Below are 20125 nucleotides of genomic sequence, written 5' to 3'. Positions count from 1 at the left end.
GGTTTTTAAATCAGTTATATATATATATATATATATATATATATATATATATATATATATATATATATATATATATATATATATATATATATATATATATATATATATATACTCGTATATATGAAATCTTTTGTCCTCAAAATTATACTGCTTTTTAACAAATGTGAGAGTGTAACAATATTCTAGTTGAACTGTTTCTTTTATGTGTTTTTTAGCTGTGTGGGAGAATATGAAGCATCCATAGCCAGAGTGGCATAAGCAACCTCATGGCCGAAATTATTTTTATTGCATTGTCTTCTTCAAACTTCCTGCTGTGACAGGAGAGAGTGTGGATGTCAGAATGGACCCCACAATAGGGTCAAAAAACTTATCCAAGTGAAATTATCCATGAAACCTTCATGTTGTGCTTCAGTGATAGCTATCAGTTGCTGGGGCCAGAGAGAAGTACCATATTTGCCAGTGTACTAGATGCACCTCTGCATAAGATGCATAGGTGCATACAAGGATGTTTTGTGGAAAAAAAATATTATGTTTCATCATAAAATTATTGAAAAAAATTGTGTGTGTGTGTGTGTGTGTGTTTTATGTAAGAGGGCCACTGGCTTACAACAACAAAAATTTTAAATAAAAAGAAAGGCCCACTCAGTGCCAGTTCCTGTAGAGATGTCAGACAAAATAATAATGAAAAAAAAAATAAATAAATAAGTAAGTGTCTTGAAACTTCCTTGAAAGAGTTCAAGTCATAAGAAGGAGAAAATAAAGAAGCAGGCAAGAAGTTCCAGAGTTTATCAGTGGAGAAAGGGATGAATGATTGAGAATACTGGTTAACTCTTGCATTAGATAGGTGGACAGAATAGGGATAAGAGAAAGAAGAAAGTCTTGTGCAGCAAGGCCATGGGAGGAGGAGAGGCATGCAGTTAGCAACATTAGAGGAGCAAATATGGTGAAAATACCGGTAGAAGATAGCAAGAGCTGCAATGTTGCAGCAATGAGAAAGAAGCTGAAGACAGTTGGTTAGAGGAGAGGAATTGGTAAGACAAAAGGCTTTGGATTCCACCTTATCTAAAATAGAAGTGTGAGTGGAACCCACTACCTCCCCAATCCCCCCTTTACACATGAAGCAAACTCCATAAATGACAGATAAGGCCTCTTTACAGAGTTATCAGCTGAAAAGGGGAGAGTGGGGTGAGAAAACTGGCCGAGATGACACAACACTTAACTTCATAGAAGCTGCTTTAGCTGGAGATGAGATGTGAAGATTCCACTCTTGATTTGTAAGTAAAGGACAGACTGAGGATGTTCATTGTAGAAGAGGGGAACAGTTGAGTGTCACTGAAGAAGGGTGAATAGTTGTCTGGAAGGTTGTGTTGAGTTGATAGATGGAGGAATTGAATTTTACAGGCGTTTATAAGTTTGCTCTGCCTGAATTAGAAATTTTAGAGAGATCAGAAGTCGGGCATTCTGTGGCTCCCCTGCATAAACTTTTCTTTCTGAAGAGTTGGATGCCTACGAAAAGATGTGGGAAAGTGCAGGGTGGTATTATCAGTGTAGAAGTGGATAGGACAAGAAGTTTGGTTTAGATCATTGATGAATAGTAGTTAGAGAGTGGGTAACAGGACAAAACCCTGAGGAACACCACTGTTAATAGATTTAGAAAAAGAACAGTGAATGGTCTGCTACATCAGCAATAGAATGGTGAGAGAAGAAACTTAAAATGAAGCTAGAGCGAGAAGGATAGAAGCCATAAGATGATATTTTGAAATAAAAGCTTTGTGCCAGACTTTATCAAAAACCTTTGATATATGTTAAGCAACAGTGAAAATTTCACTAAAATCCCTAAAAGTGTGTGTAATCTGTCCTCACATCTGGTGTGATGCAGTGCTGTGGCTGTGCAAGACTACCATCAAATATAAAACTGTGTGTGTGTGTGTGTGTGTGTGTGTGTGTGTGTGTGTGTGTGTGTGTGTGTGTGTGTGTGTGTGTGTGTGTGTGTGTGTGTGTGTGTGTGTGTGTGCTTTGCTCTCTCTCTCTCTCTCTCTCTCTCTCTCTCTCTCTCTCTCTCTCTCTCTCTCTCTCTCTCTCTCTCTCTCTCTCTCTCTCTCTCTCTCTCTCTCTCTCTCTCTCTCTCTCTCTCTCTCTCAGTGTGTGTGTGTGTGTGTGTGTGTGTGTGTGTAAGAGAGAGAGAGAGAGAGAGAGAGAGAGAGAGAGAGAGAGAGAGAGAGAGAGAGAGAGAGAGAGAGAATAAGAACAATCCTGTGGGTTGCAAAGTTGCATGAGACTGATTGAGAATAAAAGTGGATGGAAGGAGCATAAATGCAAAGGAAATGCAGGAAAAATGAAAAAGAGTAGGGGACAGGAAAAGATAATTCTTATTTCTCATACTTTCTCTCTCTCTTTCTAATTCTTCACTCGCTCTTCAGCCTTGCTACTTATATTTATTCTTTCTATTTTCTCCCCATCCTCCCATCCTCCTCCTTTACCCTTCCTCCACTTTCTTGCCTCATGTACTCGTACTCTCCTTCCCCGGTTATGTCCCTTCCCCCCTTTTTCTTTTCCTCTCACTCTTTCCTCTTGTCTCAAACCTCCCTCCCTTTCACTTCCCCTCCCTCTTATCTGTCAGAGGTAAGGGACAAGGGAGAGAAAGGAGGAGGAGAGCAGGGAAAGGAGAGGGGAGAAATGGGAAAGGAGATGTGGGGAAGGAAAGAGAGAGAGAGAGAGAGAGAGAGAGAGAGAGAGAGAGAGAGAGAGAATTTTATTATTGTAACAATATTTATGCTTAGTGTACTACTGCTTCAACTCCACACCTATAGGTATAGGCTTACAGGCCTAGGCATCTGTACTATGGCTGCATTAGACCCAAGGTATCCAGCATCAGATACATTTTTCCAAGAAAAAGTGCATCTAATGCACTGGTGAATACGGTAACTCCCTCGCCACAGCAGCACAGGAAGAGTCAGCCAATGATGGCTCATGCTGCAAGTCATGTGTCACACTGTAGACTGACCCCAAGTGTTAGATAGATTTCAAGTGAACCTACACCTACACCAGGACACCTCCTCACCACTACATCCACACACTTTACACTGTCCCTTCCTTCAGCCTGCTTGCTATTTTTAAATGGCAGGTTGCTGTGTTAATTTTGCTTTTACATAACACAAGCCTTTCATTATTATGGCATACAAAAGCATATCCCCTGAGGAGCCAGGACCCCCCAGAGGAAGAAAAATGAAAAAAAAAGAAATATCACTAAAAGACGAAGAAGCATGGGCGAAGCATCGGATGATTTTATTATTTCTTTATATTCCATTACTTTTTATGCTGGAATATTTTCATAACATTTATTAGTTCTTTTGTTTTATTTTTCCAGTTGAATTTTTAAAATTTATAGTATGTACTAGTATTGGCTTCTTGTTGGTACTTGTGTAGGTGGTGGTACCCAAGGGTGCAGCTAAACAAGGTGTAGATCAGCTACATTATATTAATAAGATAAAGCTGTACAAAAGACAATGTGAAGTTGCCAGGAGCTGCATGTCCTTGCCCAGGGCAGGCAGGACAACAACTGGTGTGGTGACCAGGGAAGGCTGCCCATATGGGTAGCGAGGCATCAGGTCGGGCTGGGGCTTGTGAGGCTCTTGGGAGCTCATGTGGCCAGCAAAGTAAAGAGCTTTTGTCACCACTGGGACCCCATGCAGCTGGCAGAGACAGGAGACAAAGGTGAGGCTTGACCTCACTTGGAGCCCACATGGTCAGCCAGCAGTCAGAGGCGGCATCAGGTCACAGCAGGGGACAAAAGCGCACCTCGTGGAGAAGAATATGGGGGTGGAGGAAAGGCATCCTGCCACATCGCATGTCCTCATGCCTATAAAAACACACGGAGTGATGCAAGCCCACTGAAGCACATAATTCACATCCCATAGATGTGCTTATCTGTATAAGACACGTAATATATGCACATAGCCATTCATGAGGCTCACAGAACAGAGGGCACACACTGGCCAATCACAAAACTCACTCTAGCTGTGATGTCATCACAGCGAATCACTGGCAAGGAAAAGCACTTCATCATCACTGGATGCCTAAAATAAAGAGAATATGGTAGTTCTGTGCCAAATAAATTGAAAAAATTGCACCGAACTGCACTAATAACGCACATGATGGCGATGAAATCTTTGTTGAATGTGGTGGGCTGTGGCAGATTATGGGAAGACCACATGGACAGGAAACAGGAACATGGTGAACAACAAATGTGGACGACATGTCAGGAACAAGCCACACAGTCAAGAAACACATCAACTTGCAGTAGATGCGAAGACTGATGGCTGAGAAGTTCTGTCTTGAAGCGATGGAGCAGCAGCTTAAATTAGTTGATGAGCAGCATTGAAGCAAAGACTGACAGCTAAGAAGTCCAGTCTTGAAATGATGGAGCAGCAGCTTAAATCAGTCAATGAGCAGCATTGAAGTGAAAACTGATGGCTGAGAAGTCCAATCTTGAAATGACAGAGCAGCAGCTTAAATCAGTTGAGTTGTGTCAATGATGGCTTGAAGTTGTATGGGAGCACAGGCTGTAGGCTTGGCAGGAGAAAGCTTGAGAGAAGCCCTGAAGCAGCTGAGGAAGGCACAGTAGTCATGGTAACATAGCAAACCCAGAGGTGATGAAACTTATAGTTGCACTGGCAAACAGTGGCACATGGGCCAGGAGAAGACAGGCATCCTCTTTCTCACCGCTCCCACCATTTTTTTTACTAGTATTGACTTCTTGTTGGTACTTGTTTAGGTGGTGGTGCCCAAGGGTGCAGGTAAACAAGCTGCATTACATTAATAAAATAAAACTGTACAAAAGATAATGTGAAGTCGCCAGGAGTCGCATGTCCTTGCCTGATGTAGGCAGGACAACGACTGGTGTGGTGACCGGGGAAGGATGCCAGCATGAGCGGCAAGGTGTCAGGTCAGGCTGGGGCTTGTGAAGCTCCTTGGAGCTTATGCAGCCAGCAAAGTAAGGGGCTCTTGTCTCCACTGGGACCCCACTCAGCATAGGCAGGAAACAAAGGTGAGGCTTGACCCCACTCGGAGTCCACAATGTTGGCTGGTGATCAGAGGCGGCGTCAGGTCACAGCAGGAGACAAAGGCACGCCTCAGGGAGTAGAATGTTGGGGCAGGGATGAGGCATCCCACCACAGTCATTCTCTTCATCTGTGTTAATCTTAGGAAGTACTTGTAAGTTGCTTATGTGTTTGCTTCATAAAATTGATAGCTTCACTAAAAAGAAGAATTTTTAATGGTTGTGATTCCACTATTAGTACATAGAAAAGAAAACAACTTGATAGGATAAGGGAAATAAACAATATGTGGGCACTAGATACAATTTTAATGTAGCTGTGTGATATCCATAACAAAACTGTATCAAAGAAAAAACACAGTCACCTATTTACTTTTAATAATGTAATTTAATTGTAACTTCATAATGTAATTCAACTAAACTTGTTCAGGTGAACAGTTGTAAACAGTTATAAAGGCTATATATTACTGAATATTTTGATACCAATCATTACTTTCTATCTCAGTCCATTGAAGATGTATTGCATTTTGAAACTCGCAAAATTTTGACTGCTTTTTTCTCGGTCTTTTTAATTTTCGCTGGTTACATCACTCTGGTTGTAGGAGCCTCTTATGCCATTGTTATAGCTGAACTTATATTTCTTTTGTAAAACTGTATTAATTGGTTATACTTTATTAATCTGTTATATTGTATTAATCTTTTATTATTTGTACACCTCTATTAATCTTTTATACTCTATTAATCTTTTATTACTCAATTAATCTATAATATATTTTATGAATCTTTTACATTAGTCTCTTTTAATGTTTTGTACTCTATTAATCTTATTACTGTATTATATACTTTATATCTATTATATACTTTATGCATCTTTTACATTAGGAGCTCCAAGCCATAAAGAATTTTATGAACCTTTTACATTAGGAACTCCAAGCCACAAAGAATTTCTTGTTCGATACAGATGAGTAACAATAAGACAGTAAATTTATGGATGAAGATCATAATTGAAAATAGGTATATTTCTTGCAGGGACTGTCACATACATGCCTGACAGCTTCTTGCAGCTTCCCTCATCTTCTTATGCTCTAGTATTCTAATGTACCCTTCAATCCTCAGCTCATCAGTCATGGATACCCTGATGAACACCGCCATCCGGGCAGAGTATTCCTCCCCCCTCCTGTCACTGCACCTGTCTCCTCCCAGTGAGCTGAATGAAGCTGAGCGAGCCAAGCTTGAAGAGCTGACAGAGGCAAACAAAGGCCTCCTTGCTCCACTGTGTGAGGACTATAACTTCAAGGTAAACAATTTTCCAGAATTAGGAAAATTTTCTCTTAAGTTATCTCCAGCAGCTCCAGCATACTGATTTCTTGTGAATCAAACTGAAAAATGCAATAGGAATATGGGGATTACACTCCTGACTGCACAGAAATTGCCACTAAACCATAGTGAGCCTGATTGTCACCATATAATTGTTAAAAAGTATTGTAGGTGAAATGCATTATTTCTTGAGAATATATCACACCATCCTTGAGAGAGGTGCCTCAGTGAGTGGATGCACTGTGTGGTCACTGCTCTTTTACAGGGGTTTGAATGCCTTGCCTCTCACCAGCAGCATGATGCAAGGCTCATACTGGCTCTAAACAGACTGTACTGATGGTATTTAATGCTCTTATGTTTTTGCAATAATTTTATGCAGTTGCCACTGGTTAAGTTACCAGAATGGGTTTTGCTGGGCTCAGTAAAGAGCTGATGTAAGCTTTTCTACCCATTCACCAGTCTGATATCCCTACAAAACAGACAGATTTTTCTCAGGGGAGAATTTTCAAGACAGTTAATATGCTTAAAAACAGCTGCAAAACATCCTCCTAAAGAGGAAAGCTAAAAGCCAAGGAAGACAAATAAGGTGATGCTGCACAGAGAGCAAGAGTGAGTGGAGGCAAGAATCAGTGAATCAGCTCTGGTGGCAGGCTAATGATGGCAGCACCATCAGCCACAAGGCTGCTGTGTGTGAAGATTTGACACTTAATTTTTCTAATGTGAGTCCACCAAATCAGTACAGGTGACATGACATATGAATCTTTATTATCTGTCAGAATTCACTTCACACATTAGATTAGCCATTGTGGTTACTACTGCTAGACATGGTAGTGATTGCAGGATTCATATACATTTGTGAATTGTCAGTAAAACAAAAAAGGTAAGAAATTATGGTGAATTGAAATGAAAGGTCAGTTCTATAATGTTTATATCACATTTTACATAAGATTACCTCTGCCAACAAGTGTGGACTGAGGAAAAGTCCCTTGAGCACAATGGTGTACACAGGTTTTAATGAAATGCCACACAAAGAAAACTGTTTACAATCATTTCACCTCATGCCCCAAGCAACTATGGTGCTGTCTGCCTTATACATTATTAATTAACTAATTGATGCTTTTGTCTACTAGTCCTGGCTTAGGGATGGGGGGCAGGGGACATTATTTGTGTACATGACTCTTTTATAGCCACACTTGGCATTTTTCTTGATCTGTATGATTAGAGGTTAGAAAAAAAATTAGGGTATCACCTTTTTTTTTTTTTTTTTTTTTTTAGTACATCCCATTATGTGATAATTGGTGCCACTTGGCCAAAATGATAAAACTGAGGTTTTATGGAATATAAATAACACACATTCAGCATAGTTCAATCTCATAAGTTGTGTCTTGAAGCATAAGGTATGTTTCATTTGGCTCAAATTTACCAATAAAATTGCTTTTAATATGGAAGACAATCAAAGCTTTGCAGCTTCCTATATATGTTTTCTTGCAGATAAAGTAATCAAAATTGGTATACAGATATGTTAATTCAGTATTTCTGTACTTATTTAGTATTTCTGCATATTAATTTTTCAGTGCAGCTTATGGTGACAGTGGGGATCAATGTAAACAAAAGTCAGTCCTCCCTGAAAAAACAACAACTTGTTTTAACTCCATTTACTTACCTGTAACACTAAAAAAATAATTGATAAAGGAAATTTATTTTGGTTTTCTTATTTGGGTTTCTGATAATGGGGAATTCATTGGCACCATTTTTATAGTCATTGGAGTTGATCTGATTAATATGATTTAAAAATGGCAGAAATGGTCTCAGTGCCACAACACTACTGGCTTGTCATTTAAAACCAAAAAAAGACAAACATACTAGAATATTCCTCCAACAACCACATTTGCCATTAGTTTAAATTTCAATGTTGTGGTGTCTATTTGTCAGCGGTCATCAGGCTTTATGATTTTTCAAATGTGTTAAACTCTCATCTGTCTGTTTGTGTTTCCAGTGGACACTGCATTACCATTAAAATTAACTTGTTTTTCCTATACTGCTTTCAATATTGTTCCTCCCTTTCCTCTATCCTCCGACTACTTCATGCTACTCACTAAGATCCTTCACAGTGATGTTTTCTCCATGCCCTCACTGGCCGAAACCCTTGCAAGGCATATGGACCCTCCTATTGTTCTCTGAAACTGTGCCTCTGTGCTTGCACCTTGCCTAGTCCAACCCTTCCAACTCTGTCTATCAGCATCTACCTTTCCTTCCTACTGGAAGTTTCCTTACTTACATTCAGCCTGTTCCTAAAAAAGGTGACTGCTGTAATCCCTTAAAGTACTGTCTAATTACTTTAATTTCCTGCCTCTCTAAAGTTTTTGAATATATCCTCAACAGGAAGATTCTTAAACATCTATCACTTCACAACTTTCTATCTGATCGCCAGTATGGGTTCCACTCTGTCAAGGCCACTCTGCTGGTGATCTAGCTTTCCTTACTGAGTCTTGGTCATCTTTTTTAGGGATTTTGGTGAAACTTTTGCTGTTGCCTTAGACATATCAAAAGCTTTTGATAGAGTCTGGCGCAAAGCTTTGATTTCCAAACTACCCTCCTGTGGTTTCTATCCTTCTCTCTGTAACTTCATCTCAAATTTCCTCTCTGACTGTTCTATTCCTGCTGTGGTAGATGGTCACTGTTCTTTTCCTAAGTCTATTAACAATGATGTTCCTCAGGGTTTTGTCTTGTCATCCTCTCTCTGTTATTCATCAATTATCTGATAAACCAAACTTCTTATCCTGTCAACCCTATACTGATAATACTGAATTGCACTTTTCCATGTCTTTTCATAGATGTCCAACCCTTCAGGAAATAAACAGCTCATGCAAGAAATCTCTCTAAAATTTCTGATTGGGGCAGAGCAAGCTTAATAATGTTTAATGCCTCAAAAACTCATTTCCTCCATCTATCAATTCAACACGACTTTCCAGATAACTATCCACTTTTCTTCAATGACACTGAACATCCCCAGGCTGTCCTTTACTTATAAACTAAACTGGAAACATCACATCTCATCTCTAGCTAAAACAGCAGCTTCTGTGAAGTAAAGCATTCTGAGTCATCATCAGTCTCTCTCTTTCCCCTCTCCTCCCCAGTGATATAGTGAGTAACAGCAAGGCAAGCAGGACAAAATTCACCCCCCGCTCCACCTCCCTCTCTCCTTCTCAGCCTCCATCTTGTGTCTGCATTGTGGGAAGGGGGGGATGAGTTTAACAGCTTTTTTCACCAACTTGGTCAGTAGTCGGCCAGATATCATTGAGGGTAGACATGGTATAGAGAGAGGCATACTTATACATGCATAGGGAGGGCATATTATTACTCTACAGCTAAGGGTGGAATTGGTGTCATTATCATATACTATTTAGGCCCTATGGGAGGTCAGAATCTGGGCAGATCTTGATATTGTTTGAGAGACATAATAGCTGCATTCCGCTACTCCTATGTGTGTCGAGCTGGGATCTCATGCATTGCTATTTTTCGTGTTTCCTGATGTCCATTGTGTCTTTGTACAGAGTACTTACAGGAGCAGGCTCCTGCCCTCTCCCCATTGCTGCCTAAGTACAGTGTCATGTTGTGGGTCTAGTTTGTGTCTGAGTGTCATGAGCATTGTGTCATGTGTTTGTTAAATGCTACTGGGCCTGTTAAATGCTACTGGTCTCTTTGGCCCACAGCTGTGAGTGAAGCAGATTAGAGGACTGAATAATATTTGTGGTAGGTTACAGCTGTCTGCTTTCTTGCCAGATTTCCACCACTTTTATAAAAGGTGGGAATGTGCCCTCTGGATGATTGTAAATGGCTGTTACCTGGCCAGTGTGTGTGTAATATTTCTGTTGGACAGTGGGTGGTTGTGTTATCATGGGCAGATGTCCAACTGGGGTATTACCCTCACTCTGGGAGTGTGTCATCTATACTGTCTGCCCTAGAATGTGGTTCATTAGTTCTTTCCAGCTAGGAGAAGTAAATTGATGTTGTTATACTCCCTTCTCTTTTGGTAGGTTAAACAGAGTGGCGGCTTCAGAGATGTAATAGTTGTCAACAACGAGCAGGTGCCTGGATTTGTCATGTTTATGCCTACACTAGGCTAGAAAGAGCTAGGTTAGGGAAAACTGACTGAAGTGTAGTGGCATCTGTGAAGTGGGTTGAACCTGGCTGTAACAATATATATATATATATATATATATATATATATATATATATATATATATATATATATATATATATATATATATATATATATATATATACAATCACAAAAACAGTGAAGGGGTTGAATACCAAAGAAAGAAACAATGAAATTGTTCAGGAGCATGGCCTCTTGACTCAAGATCTGTTAGAATATGATGTTGTTCCATCCCTAGTGTTTGATGAAAAAGGAATGATGACAAAGCCAACAAAGGGTCAGTTAATGAAGGAATCAAGGAGTTAAGGCATATCTCAAACCTGAGAATTATAACTTTAGTGCAGTAATGTTTCCTTCATAATGGATGACATGGCCACCTTTCAAAATGTTAATCTTACCAAACTCTCCAAATTCATTGACCTTCTAGCCAGTTTTGTGTCATTTTTAGATGTATATCATCAGTTTGGGCAATATGACTATGTGTTTGACTTGTATTCTAAGGGGCCCTTTGTGAATGACAGTGTGAGGAAGAGGCACTGTGATACAGTGCCCATTGAATACAGTTTGAGCCATCATCACTGCTGCAAGTACCAGGAGGCAGTAGGCACCTGCCAAAACAATAATTACTCCCAGTGACATCTAAAGCACTGGATCGGGGGGTGCTGTGAAGTTATCATTAAACTCAGCTGTGATTTCACTGAATGTTTCCCTTTGTGTCTCACAACACAAGGGGGTAGTCACAGCCTGCCCTCTAAAGACAACTCTCTTCCTTCACACAGAACTACAAGCACCTAATAACACATACACCCTTCACTGAAAAATTTAAAATTATCATGGTGATTCCTACACCAGCCTTTGAGTCCCCATCTGGAGAGGGGACCACAAATGTCCCCAGGTCGGACTGCTCTTCTGATAATGACCCTAAGTGTCTTGACACCCCCCTCAATTTTCTTCATTAATTTCTGCAACATTCGCGGTCTAAGATCTAATTTTCAATCTGTAGAACACCATTTCTCCTCTTCTGAACCTCATCCAGTCTCAGGTCAGGGTTCCTAGTGAACGGACGTGTTTAGTGAGCAGTGACCTGACGCTAATATAGCTGGCTAGTGTAGACATGGCACCTTGTGTTGCTGAGTCGACTGGTTGTGTTAGTTCTCCTGTTCTCGAGGCCTTCATTGCGAAGGTCTCAGAAGTGGAGGCTGAGTTCCATCGAAGGATCTCGGAGGTACAGGCTGAGTTTCGTGAGAGGATCTCAGACCTGCAGGCTGAGTTCTATGAGAGGATCTCAGCACCTGTAGGAGGGTCGGGCCCCACCGTCACCTTACGTAGTAAGGCAACGGAGGAGCAGTGGTCGGTTGTGTGCAGGGGAGCCAAGAGGGTGAAGGTCCTCAGGGCACCTTGCGTGGAGATGAAAAATCCCTTCAATGTGCTGGAGGAAGGGAAGGAGAAGGTGGACAGGGCGGGAGGAGGCAAGAAGGAGGGTGCAGATGCAGTTACCCTGCCCCAAGGTAGAGTGCTTGTGTTTGGTGATAGTCAGGTTAGGCACTTAGATAGTGTGTTCTGTGCTAGGGATAAGAAGCGTAGGTCGAGGGTGTGTTTGCCGGGGGCCGGAATAGGGAAAGTAGCTGATAGGCTAGACACGTGCTTGGAAAAAGATGGGACCAAGCCCATTGTTTTTCTCAGTGCGGGAGGGAATGACCTTAGTAAGGTCAGGAGTGAGGAGCTTATCAGGAGGTTTTGACAGGCTTTGGACAGGATTAGGGACAAGGGAGGGATTCCTGTGGTATGTGATGTCTTGCCGAGGAGAGGAGTTGGTGCTGAGTGGCTGTCCAGGGCTATTACAGTGAATCACAGGCTTGTGAATCATTGTAGGAGTAATGGATGGACATTCATCGACAACTGGGACCTTTTCTATGGTAGGGACACCTTGTACGCCAGGGATGGAGTGCATTTGTCACGCCAGGGTGTTCGTGTTTTGGCCGAAGCACTCGAGCAGGAGGTAACTGCACTCCAGCGCTTTTTTCGTTAGTCGGGAGGGAAGAAGGGGTAGTGAGGAGAAGGCGAGGGGCAAATTAGTTAAATCTAGAAAGGTAGCTAGCTCAGGGATGGTGAGAAATAGCTTAAGTGTTTATTACACAAACTGTAGAAGTATTCTGAATAAAATAGACTTGCTTGGAGGAATAGTGAACATAGAGAAATTTGATATCATTGCTTTAACTGAAACTTGGTTAGATATGTCAGGAAAAGTATTTAATCCAGAGGTTAAGATAGATGGGTATACAATGTTCTATAAAGATAGGGAAAGCAGGAGAGGAGGAGGCATCGCATTATACGTTAGGGACACATTACAGTGTTGTATGAACAATATAATTAAAACAGATAACAAAGCAGAGTCGATATGGGTAGATATTAAGGAAGGATTGCAGTCAGTAGTACTAGGGGTAGTTTACAGACCACCAACCAGTACAGAGGAAATTAACACCACTGTGGCAGGAATTAAATAGAGCAGGCAGGTACAGTCAGGTATGTGTGGTAGGAAATTTTAATTTTAGGAATATCGACTGGAGTCTGATTGTGGGTAACAAGGAAGCAGAGGAATTTCTTAAGGTAATTCAGGATAATTTTTTAAAACAGGTAGTCATAGAACCCACAAGGGGGAATAATATTCTAGATTTAATTCTTACTAACAGGGAGGAAGCAGTCACACAGGTAGAGGTTGGAGGACAGCTAGGTAATAGTGAACATAGGGAAATTAGGTACAATTTAGAATGGGAAGAAACTGTTAGAAACAAAAACACTAGTAAAATACCTGACTTTAGGAGAGCAGATTTTGAAGAATTAAAAAGGTACCTCCAAGGAGTGAACTGGCAAAGGATGCAGGGTGAGGTCAGGTCAGGGACAAAGTTCAGAGAGATAAGGCAGGATGAGAGAGGTGAGGTGAGACTCTGGAAGGGAGGAGGAAAGAGGAAGGGGGGAGATAGGTGTGAGTATGTTGGAATGTCAGGTCATGCTGAAATGAGAGAGGTGAGGTCGAGGCGAGTAGATGAGGGAGGAGAGAGGATGGTAGGGGTCGAGATGAGGGGATTAGGTGAAGTAAATGTAGATGAATTGTATAAATATTTCGTAGATAAAGTTCATACAGGTCAGTTAGCAAATATCCCATATAGAACAATAAGATCACAAGAAAATTACCCTAAATGGATGACTGCTAGGTTAAAGCATTATATAGGGCATAAGATAAGTATATATAAGAGATTAAGGGCAGGTGAAGAAGTTTTAAGGACACAATATAATGAATTAGTTAGAACAGTCATGAAGTTAATGAGGAAAGCTAAGGACAATTATGAATTAAAGGTAGCCAGCCAGGCAAAGACGGACCCCAAGGGATTTTATCAGGTATACAGGATGAAGAATAAGGATACTGTAGGTCTATTAAAGGCAGCAGATGGGGAGCTGGTTAGTTCTGGGGAGGAGATTAGTAAACTTCTGAATGATTATTTTTTAACTGTCTTCTCCCAGGAAAACATGCAGGATAGGATATGTCAGATAGTGAACAGGTGTTTAGAGCAGTTGAGAATGAGAAGCTGACAGATATTTCCATAACTAGGGAGATAGTGGAACAGGAGATAGATAGGCTAAAAAAGTTCAAGTCACCAGGACCTGATAAAATATATCCCAGAGTACTTAAGGAATGTAAAGAGATTATTAGTGAGCCGTTAGTTTCTGTCTTTAGGAAATCACTGGAGTCGGGTGAGGTACTAGTAATGTGAAGGCAGGCTAATGTAGTACCCATCCTTAAGAAAGGAGATAAAACTTTAGCGTCTGTCAGCTTAACTTCGGTTGTAGGTAAAATGTTAGAGTCAATAATAGCGAGGAACATTAGGGAACATTTAGACAAACATAACTTGATAAATCAGTCACAGCATGGCTTCACGAAGGGGAAGTCTTGCCTGACAAACTTGTTAAGTTTTTACAGTAAGATGTAAGAGGCAGTAGATAATGGTGATAGTTATGATATCTTATAACTGGACTTTAGTAAAGCATTTGACAAGGTAGCCCATCAAAGGCTCCTGAGAAAGGTTAGGGCACACGGGATAGATGGGAAGGTGTTAGGCTGGATAGGGTCATGGCTTGGTAACAGGCAACAGAGAGTGGTAATAAACGGCTCGAAATCCGAGTGGGATCATGTAATTAGTGGGGTGCCACAGGGATCAGTATTAGGTCCATTGTTATTTCTAATATATATCAATGACTTGGATAGTGGAATTAGTAGTGATGTTAGTAAATTTGCGGATGAGACAAAGATAGGTAGATTAATTAGGTCGGAATCGGATGCCATCACCTTACAAGCAGACTTAGATAGAATGAATGAATGAACGGATAGATGGCAAATGCAATTTAATATCAATAAATGCAAAGTGCTTAGCGTAGGTAGAGGAAACCCACACAATAGGTACACATTAAACAACCAAACTCTGGTAGGTACAGGGTATGAGAAAGATTTAGGAGTTATAGTTAGCTCTGAACTCCGTCTAGGGAAACAATGCATAGAAGCCAGAAACAAGGCAAATAGGGTACTAGGATTCATTTTTAGGAGTGTTAAAAGTAGAAGGCCGGAAGTAATATTAAAGTTATACTTGGCGCTGGTCAGACCTCATCTAGACTACGCTGTGCAGTTCTGGTCCCCACATTACAGGAAAGATATAGGTCTATTAGAATCAGTACAGAGGAGAATGACTAAAAGGATACAGGGGATGAGGAGTATTCCTTACGAGGCGAGGTTGAAGCTGTTAAATTTACATTCTCTAGAGAGACGTAGGCTAAGAGGGGACCTGATAGAAGTCTTTAAGTGGTATAAGGGTTACAACAAGGAAGATGTAAGCAAAATTCTTAGGATCAGCAACCAGGGTAGAACAAGAAATAACAGGTTCAAGCTTGAAAAATTTTAGGTTTAGGAAGGAGATAGGAAAAAATTGGTGCCCAAATAGAGTGGTAGATGAGTGGAACGGACTCAGTAATCATGTAGTTAGTGCTAGGACACTAGAGAGCTTTAAGAGAAGATTAGACAAGTTTATGGATGGGGATAACAGATGGAAATAGGTAGGTGTGTTTCATACAGGGACTGCTACATGTAAGCCTGGTCACTTCTTGCAGCTTCCCTTATTTCTTATGTTCTTATGTTCTTATCTTCTTTTCCTCACTGAAACTCAGGTATCTGATGCAACTGACAGTAGCCCCTTTTCTCTTCCCTCCTACTTTCTTTATCTTCATTTTTAATCCAAAGTTGTATGTTGTATTTATGTGCACAACGACTTAACCTGCTCTCGTGCCCATGCTCTTGAATCTTACGAGTTTTCCACCATCTGGCTACAACTACAGAGTCACTTTCAAACTAAATTTATCTGTGCTGTATACCTCTCACCTAACTCCTCCAACTATAAGAAATTCTTTGACTACCTAACTTCCAAAGTGGAGCACAATCTGACTCTCTTCCCTTTTTGCAGAGATCTCCATTCTTGGAGACTTCAATGTTCACCACCAGCTTTGGGTTTCCTCTCCTTTCACTGACCATCCTGGTGAACAAGCCTTCAACTTTGCTATCCGCCATGACCTAGAGCAATTGGTGCAACACCCTACTCATATTCCTGAACGTCTTGGAGATACACCCGACATTCTTGACCTTTTCCTGACCTCTAATCCTTCTGCTTATGCTGTCACCCTCTCTTCTCTGTTGGATTCCTCTGACCACAATCTTATATCTGTATTTTGTCCTATCACTCCAGTCCCTCTTCAGGATCCCCCTAAGCAAAGGTGCCTCTGGCATTTTGCCTCTGCTAGCTGGGGGGGACCTGAGGAGGTATTTTGCTGAGTTTCCTTGGAATGACTACTGCTTCCATGTCAGAGACCCGTCTTTGTGTGCCAAGTGCATAGCAGAGGTGATAGTATCTGGCATGGAACTGTACATTCCTCACTCTTTTTCTTGACTTAAACCTTCCAAACCTTGTTCTTGTGCTATACATGATAGAGGTGGCCCAGAAATGGTACTTAAGCCTTCCATCACCAGAATCTCATGCACTTTATATTTCTGCCCGGAACCATGCCAAGTCTGTTCTCCAACTTTCCAAAAACTCTTCATTAATAGAAAGTGTCAAAATCTTTCAAGATCTAACTCCCCTTGTGACTTCTGGCATCTAGCCAAAAATATCTCCAATAACTGCTTTTTCTTCTTTCCCTCCTTTATTTCAGTCAGATGGCACCACTGCTATCACATCTATCTCAAAAGCTGAACTCTGCTCAAACCTTTGCTAAAAACTCTACCTTGGACGATTCAGGCTTGTTCCTCCCTCTCCTCTACCATTCAAATTCTTCACAGTGATGTTTTCCATGCCCTCGCTGGCCTAAACCCTTGAAAAGCTTATGGACCTCCTATTGTTCTCAGAAACTGTGCCTCCGTGCTTGCACCTTGCCTAGTCAAACTTTTTCAACTCTGTCTGTCATCTACCTTTCCTTCTTGCTGGAAGTTTGCCTACATTCAGCCAGTTCCTAAAAAGGGTGACTGTTCTAATCCCTCATACTACCATCCTATTACTTTAATTTCCTGCCTATGTAAAGTTTTTTAATCTATCCTCAATAGGAAGATTCTTAAACACCTATCACTTCGCAATTTTTTATCTGATCGCCAACATGGGTTCTGTTAAGGCCGCTCTACTGGTGATCTTGTGGCCTTCCTTACTGAGTCTTGGTCATCCTCTTTTAGAGATTTTGGTGAAACTTTTGTTGTTGCCTTGGATATATCAAAAGCTTTTGATAGAGTCTGGTACAAAGCTTTGATTTCTAAACTACCCTCCTACAGCTTCTATCTTTCTCTCTGTAACTTCATCTCAAGTTTTCTTTCTGACCATTGTTGCTTTCTTTCTTTCTAACTATTGTTGCTGTGGTAGACAGTCACTGTTCTTCTCCTAAATCTATTAACAGTGGTGTTCCTCAGGGTTCTGTCCTGCCACCCACTCTCTTATTATTCATCAATGACCTTCTAAACCAAACTTCTTGTCCTATCCACTCCCACGTTGATGATACCACCCTGCACTTTTCCACATCTTTTCATAGACGTCCAACACTTCAGGAAGTAAACATTTCATGCAGGGAAGCCACAGAATGCCTGACTTCTGATCTTTTTAAAATTTCTGATTGGGGCAGAGCAAACTTGGTTCAATGCCTCAAAAACTCCATTCCTCCATCTATCAACTCAACACAACCTTCCAGACAACTATCCCCTTTTCTTCAGAGACTCAACTGTCCCCCTCTTCTACACTGAACATCCTCAGTCTGTCCTTTACTTATAATCTGAACTGGAATCTTCATATCTCATCTCTAGCTAAAACAGCTTCTATGAAGTTAGGCATTCTGAGATGTCTCCGCCAGTTTTTCTCACCCCTCCAGCTGCTAACTCTGTACAAGGGCCTTATCCATCCATGTATGGAGTATGCTTTACATGTCTGGGGGGTGTTCCACTCATACCGCTCTTCTAGACAGGATGGAATCAAAAGCTTTTCGTCTCATCAACTCCTTTCCTCTAACTGACTGTCTTCAGCCTCTCTTTCATCGCCACAATGCTGCATCTGTAGTTGTCTTCTACTGCTATTTTCATGCTAACTGCTCTTCTGATCTTGCTAACTACATGCCTCACCTCCTCCCGCAGTCTTGATGCACAAGACTTTCTTCTTTCTCTCACCCCTATTCTGTCCACCTCTCTAATGCAAGAGTTAACCTTTATTCTCAATCATTCATCCCTTTCTCTGGTAAACTCTGATCTCCTTGCCAGGTTCTGTATTTCCACCTTTCTATGACTTGAATTCCTTCAAGAGGGAAGTTTCAAGACACTTATCCTTCAATTTTTTACTACCACTTTGGACCCTTTTATGGGACTGGCATCTCAGTGGACTTTTTTTTTTTTATTGGATTTTGTTGCCCCTGGCCAGTGTCCTCCTAAAAAAAAAAAAAGACATGGCCACTTTTGGCTCTCCAACAAAAACAATATTCATCTTGAAAAACTGATTTACAGCTATATTAATTCCTGTATTTCTACCCATGGAGAGTATCCTACAATATTTGGACAGGTTACCAGACAGGAAGAGAAATGGCAATGCATCAGCACGTACAAAGACAAGGAGAACACACTATCACACCTTCAGTCTGTATTTGAGGAAGCTGACCAACACATACCCCTTCATGTTTTGGACCATCTCAAAAATGTACACAGAGTGTTTGTTTTCATTTTCTAATGACACAAACATAATAGTTGCCCTGCTTTACCACATACCTAAAGAAGCTGTGGGTACAAGATGGAGTTGGAGACACCACTCAGTATTTGTCCCTTCATACTTTGTTTGACCTTCTTGGATGTCACCTCTGTACAATTCTTCCAGCCATACACAACCTGACTGGATGTGATATTACCAGCAAAATTGGAACCAAAATGGTTGCTTTGAACGCTGAACCAGAGCTGTTGCTGAAGGACTTAAGGAGATCACCAACTCTTTCCCCACCCATCAGGAATGCAGAATGGTACTTGGTGAAAGTGCTCAAATCTTAAAAGTGATGCCAAAAATTTTTTGACCTGCTAGCTGAGGTTTTCTACTACACAAAAGGGAGTTCTCATCATAATCTGCCTCTGTCAAGCCAGGGACTTATACCACATATCAAATGCAGCTTTTATAATGCATACATCATTATCCATGCCTTAAAGATACATCATGATTCAGAAAATGTGATCTCACTGAAACCAGAGGCTTTGTATTATAAACACAACAAAGAACAGCTTATCTCTGTGACATCATGGAAAAACCCTTTGAGTCACATTGCACAATTGTTTGTTCAAGCACTAAGTGTACAGTGTTAACATGCCCATGCAGGGTTGCTACAGTCAGGTGTGTAAATTTCTATCAGTGCCATAAAGTGCCCCCAAACACATATAAAAATCCATTTGCTTGGTATGAATAACGGAACACACTAAGATAAGTAGATATGACATGAAGATAGATAGATTAATTAGGTCAGAATCAGATGCCATCGCCTTGCAAGCAGATTTGGATAGGATGAATGAATGGACAGATAGATGGCAAATGTAGTTTAATATCAACAAATGCAAAGTACTTAGTGTAGATAGAGGAAACCCACACAGTAGGTGCACAATAAATAATGAAGCTCTGGTAGGTTCAGGATACGAAAAAGATTTAGGAATTATAGTTAGTTCTGAAATCCGTCTAAGAAAGCAATGCATAGAAGCCAGAAACAGGGCAAATAGGGTATTAGGATTCATTTCTAGAAGTGTTAAAAGTAGAAGTCCCAAAGTAATATTAAAGTTATATTTAGCACTGGTCAGACCTCATCTAGACTATGCTGTGCAGTTCTGGTCCCCATATTACAGAAAGGATGTAGGACTATTAGAATCAGTACAAAAGAGAATGACTGAAAGGATACAGGGGATGAGGAGCATCCCTTACAAAGTGAGATTGAAACTTAAATTTACATTCTTTAGAGAGACTTAGGTTAAGAGAGGACCTAATAAAAGTCTTTAAGTAGTATAAGGT

The 20125-nt window shown here is 40.8% G+C and overlaps 1 protein-coding gene across 5 annotated transcripts in view; it reads left to right on the top strand.

Annotated features, from left to right (window-relative positions):
• LOC135092853 (nuclear hormone receptor HR96-like) overlaps nt 1-20125 on the top strand; it is a 211426-nt gene that overhangs the window by 177455 nt on the left and 13846 nt on the right. For 4 of the 5 annotated variants that reach the window (XR_010263092.1, XR_010263093.1, XR_010263094.1 and 1 more), the window contains one exon: nt 6173-6353. Coding sequence is in view for 2 of the 5 variants with exons in the window: in XM_063991597.1 (XP_063847667.1) it covers nt 6173-6353 (181 nt within the window). In the remaining 3 variants the exon portion in view is untranslated. Of the gene's footprint in view, nt 1-1157; nt 1275-6172; nt 6354-20125 lie in introns of all 5 variants that reach the window. The other variant, XM_063991598.1, reaches the window with a different exon arrangement.

The sequence above is a fragment of the Scylla paramamosain genome, chromosome 41 (genome assembly GCF_035594125.1).
Source record: "Scylla paramamosain isolate STU-SP2022 chromosome 41, ASM3559412v1, whole genome shotgun sequence".
NCBI lineage: Eukaryota > Metazoa > Arthropoda > Malacostraca > Decapoda > Portunidae > Scylla > Scylla paramamosain.
The sequence above is the reverse complement of the archived record's forward strand: the minus strand, read 5'-3'. Positions and strand labels throughout refer to the sequence as shown.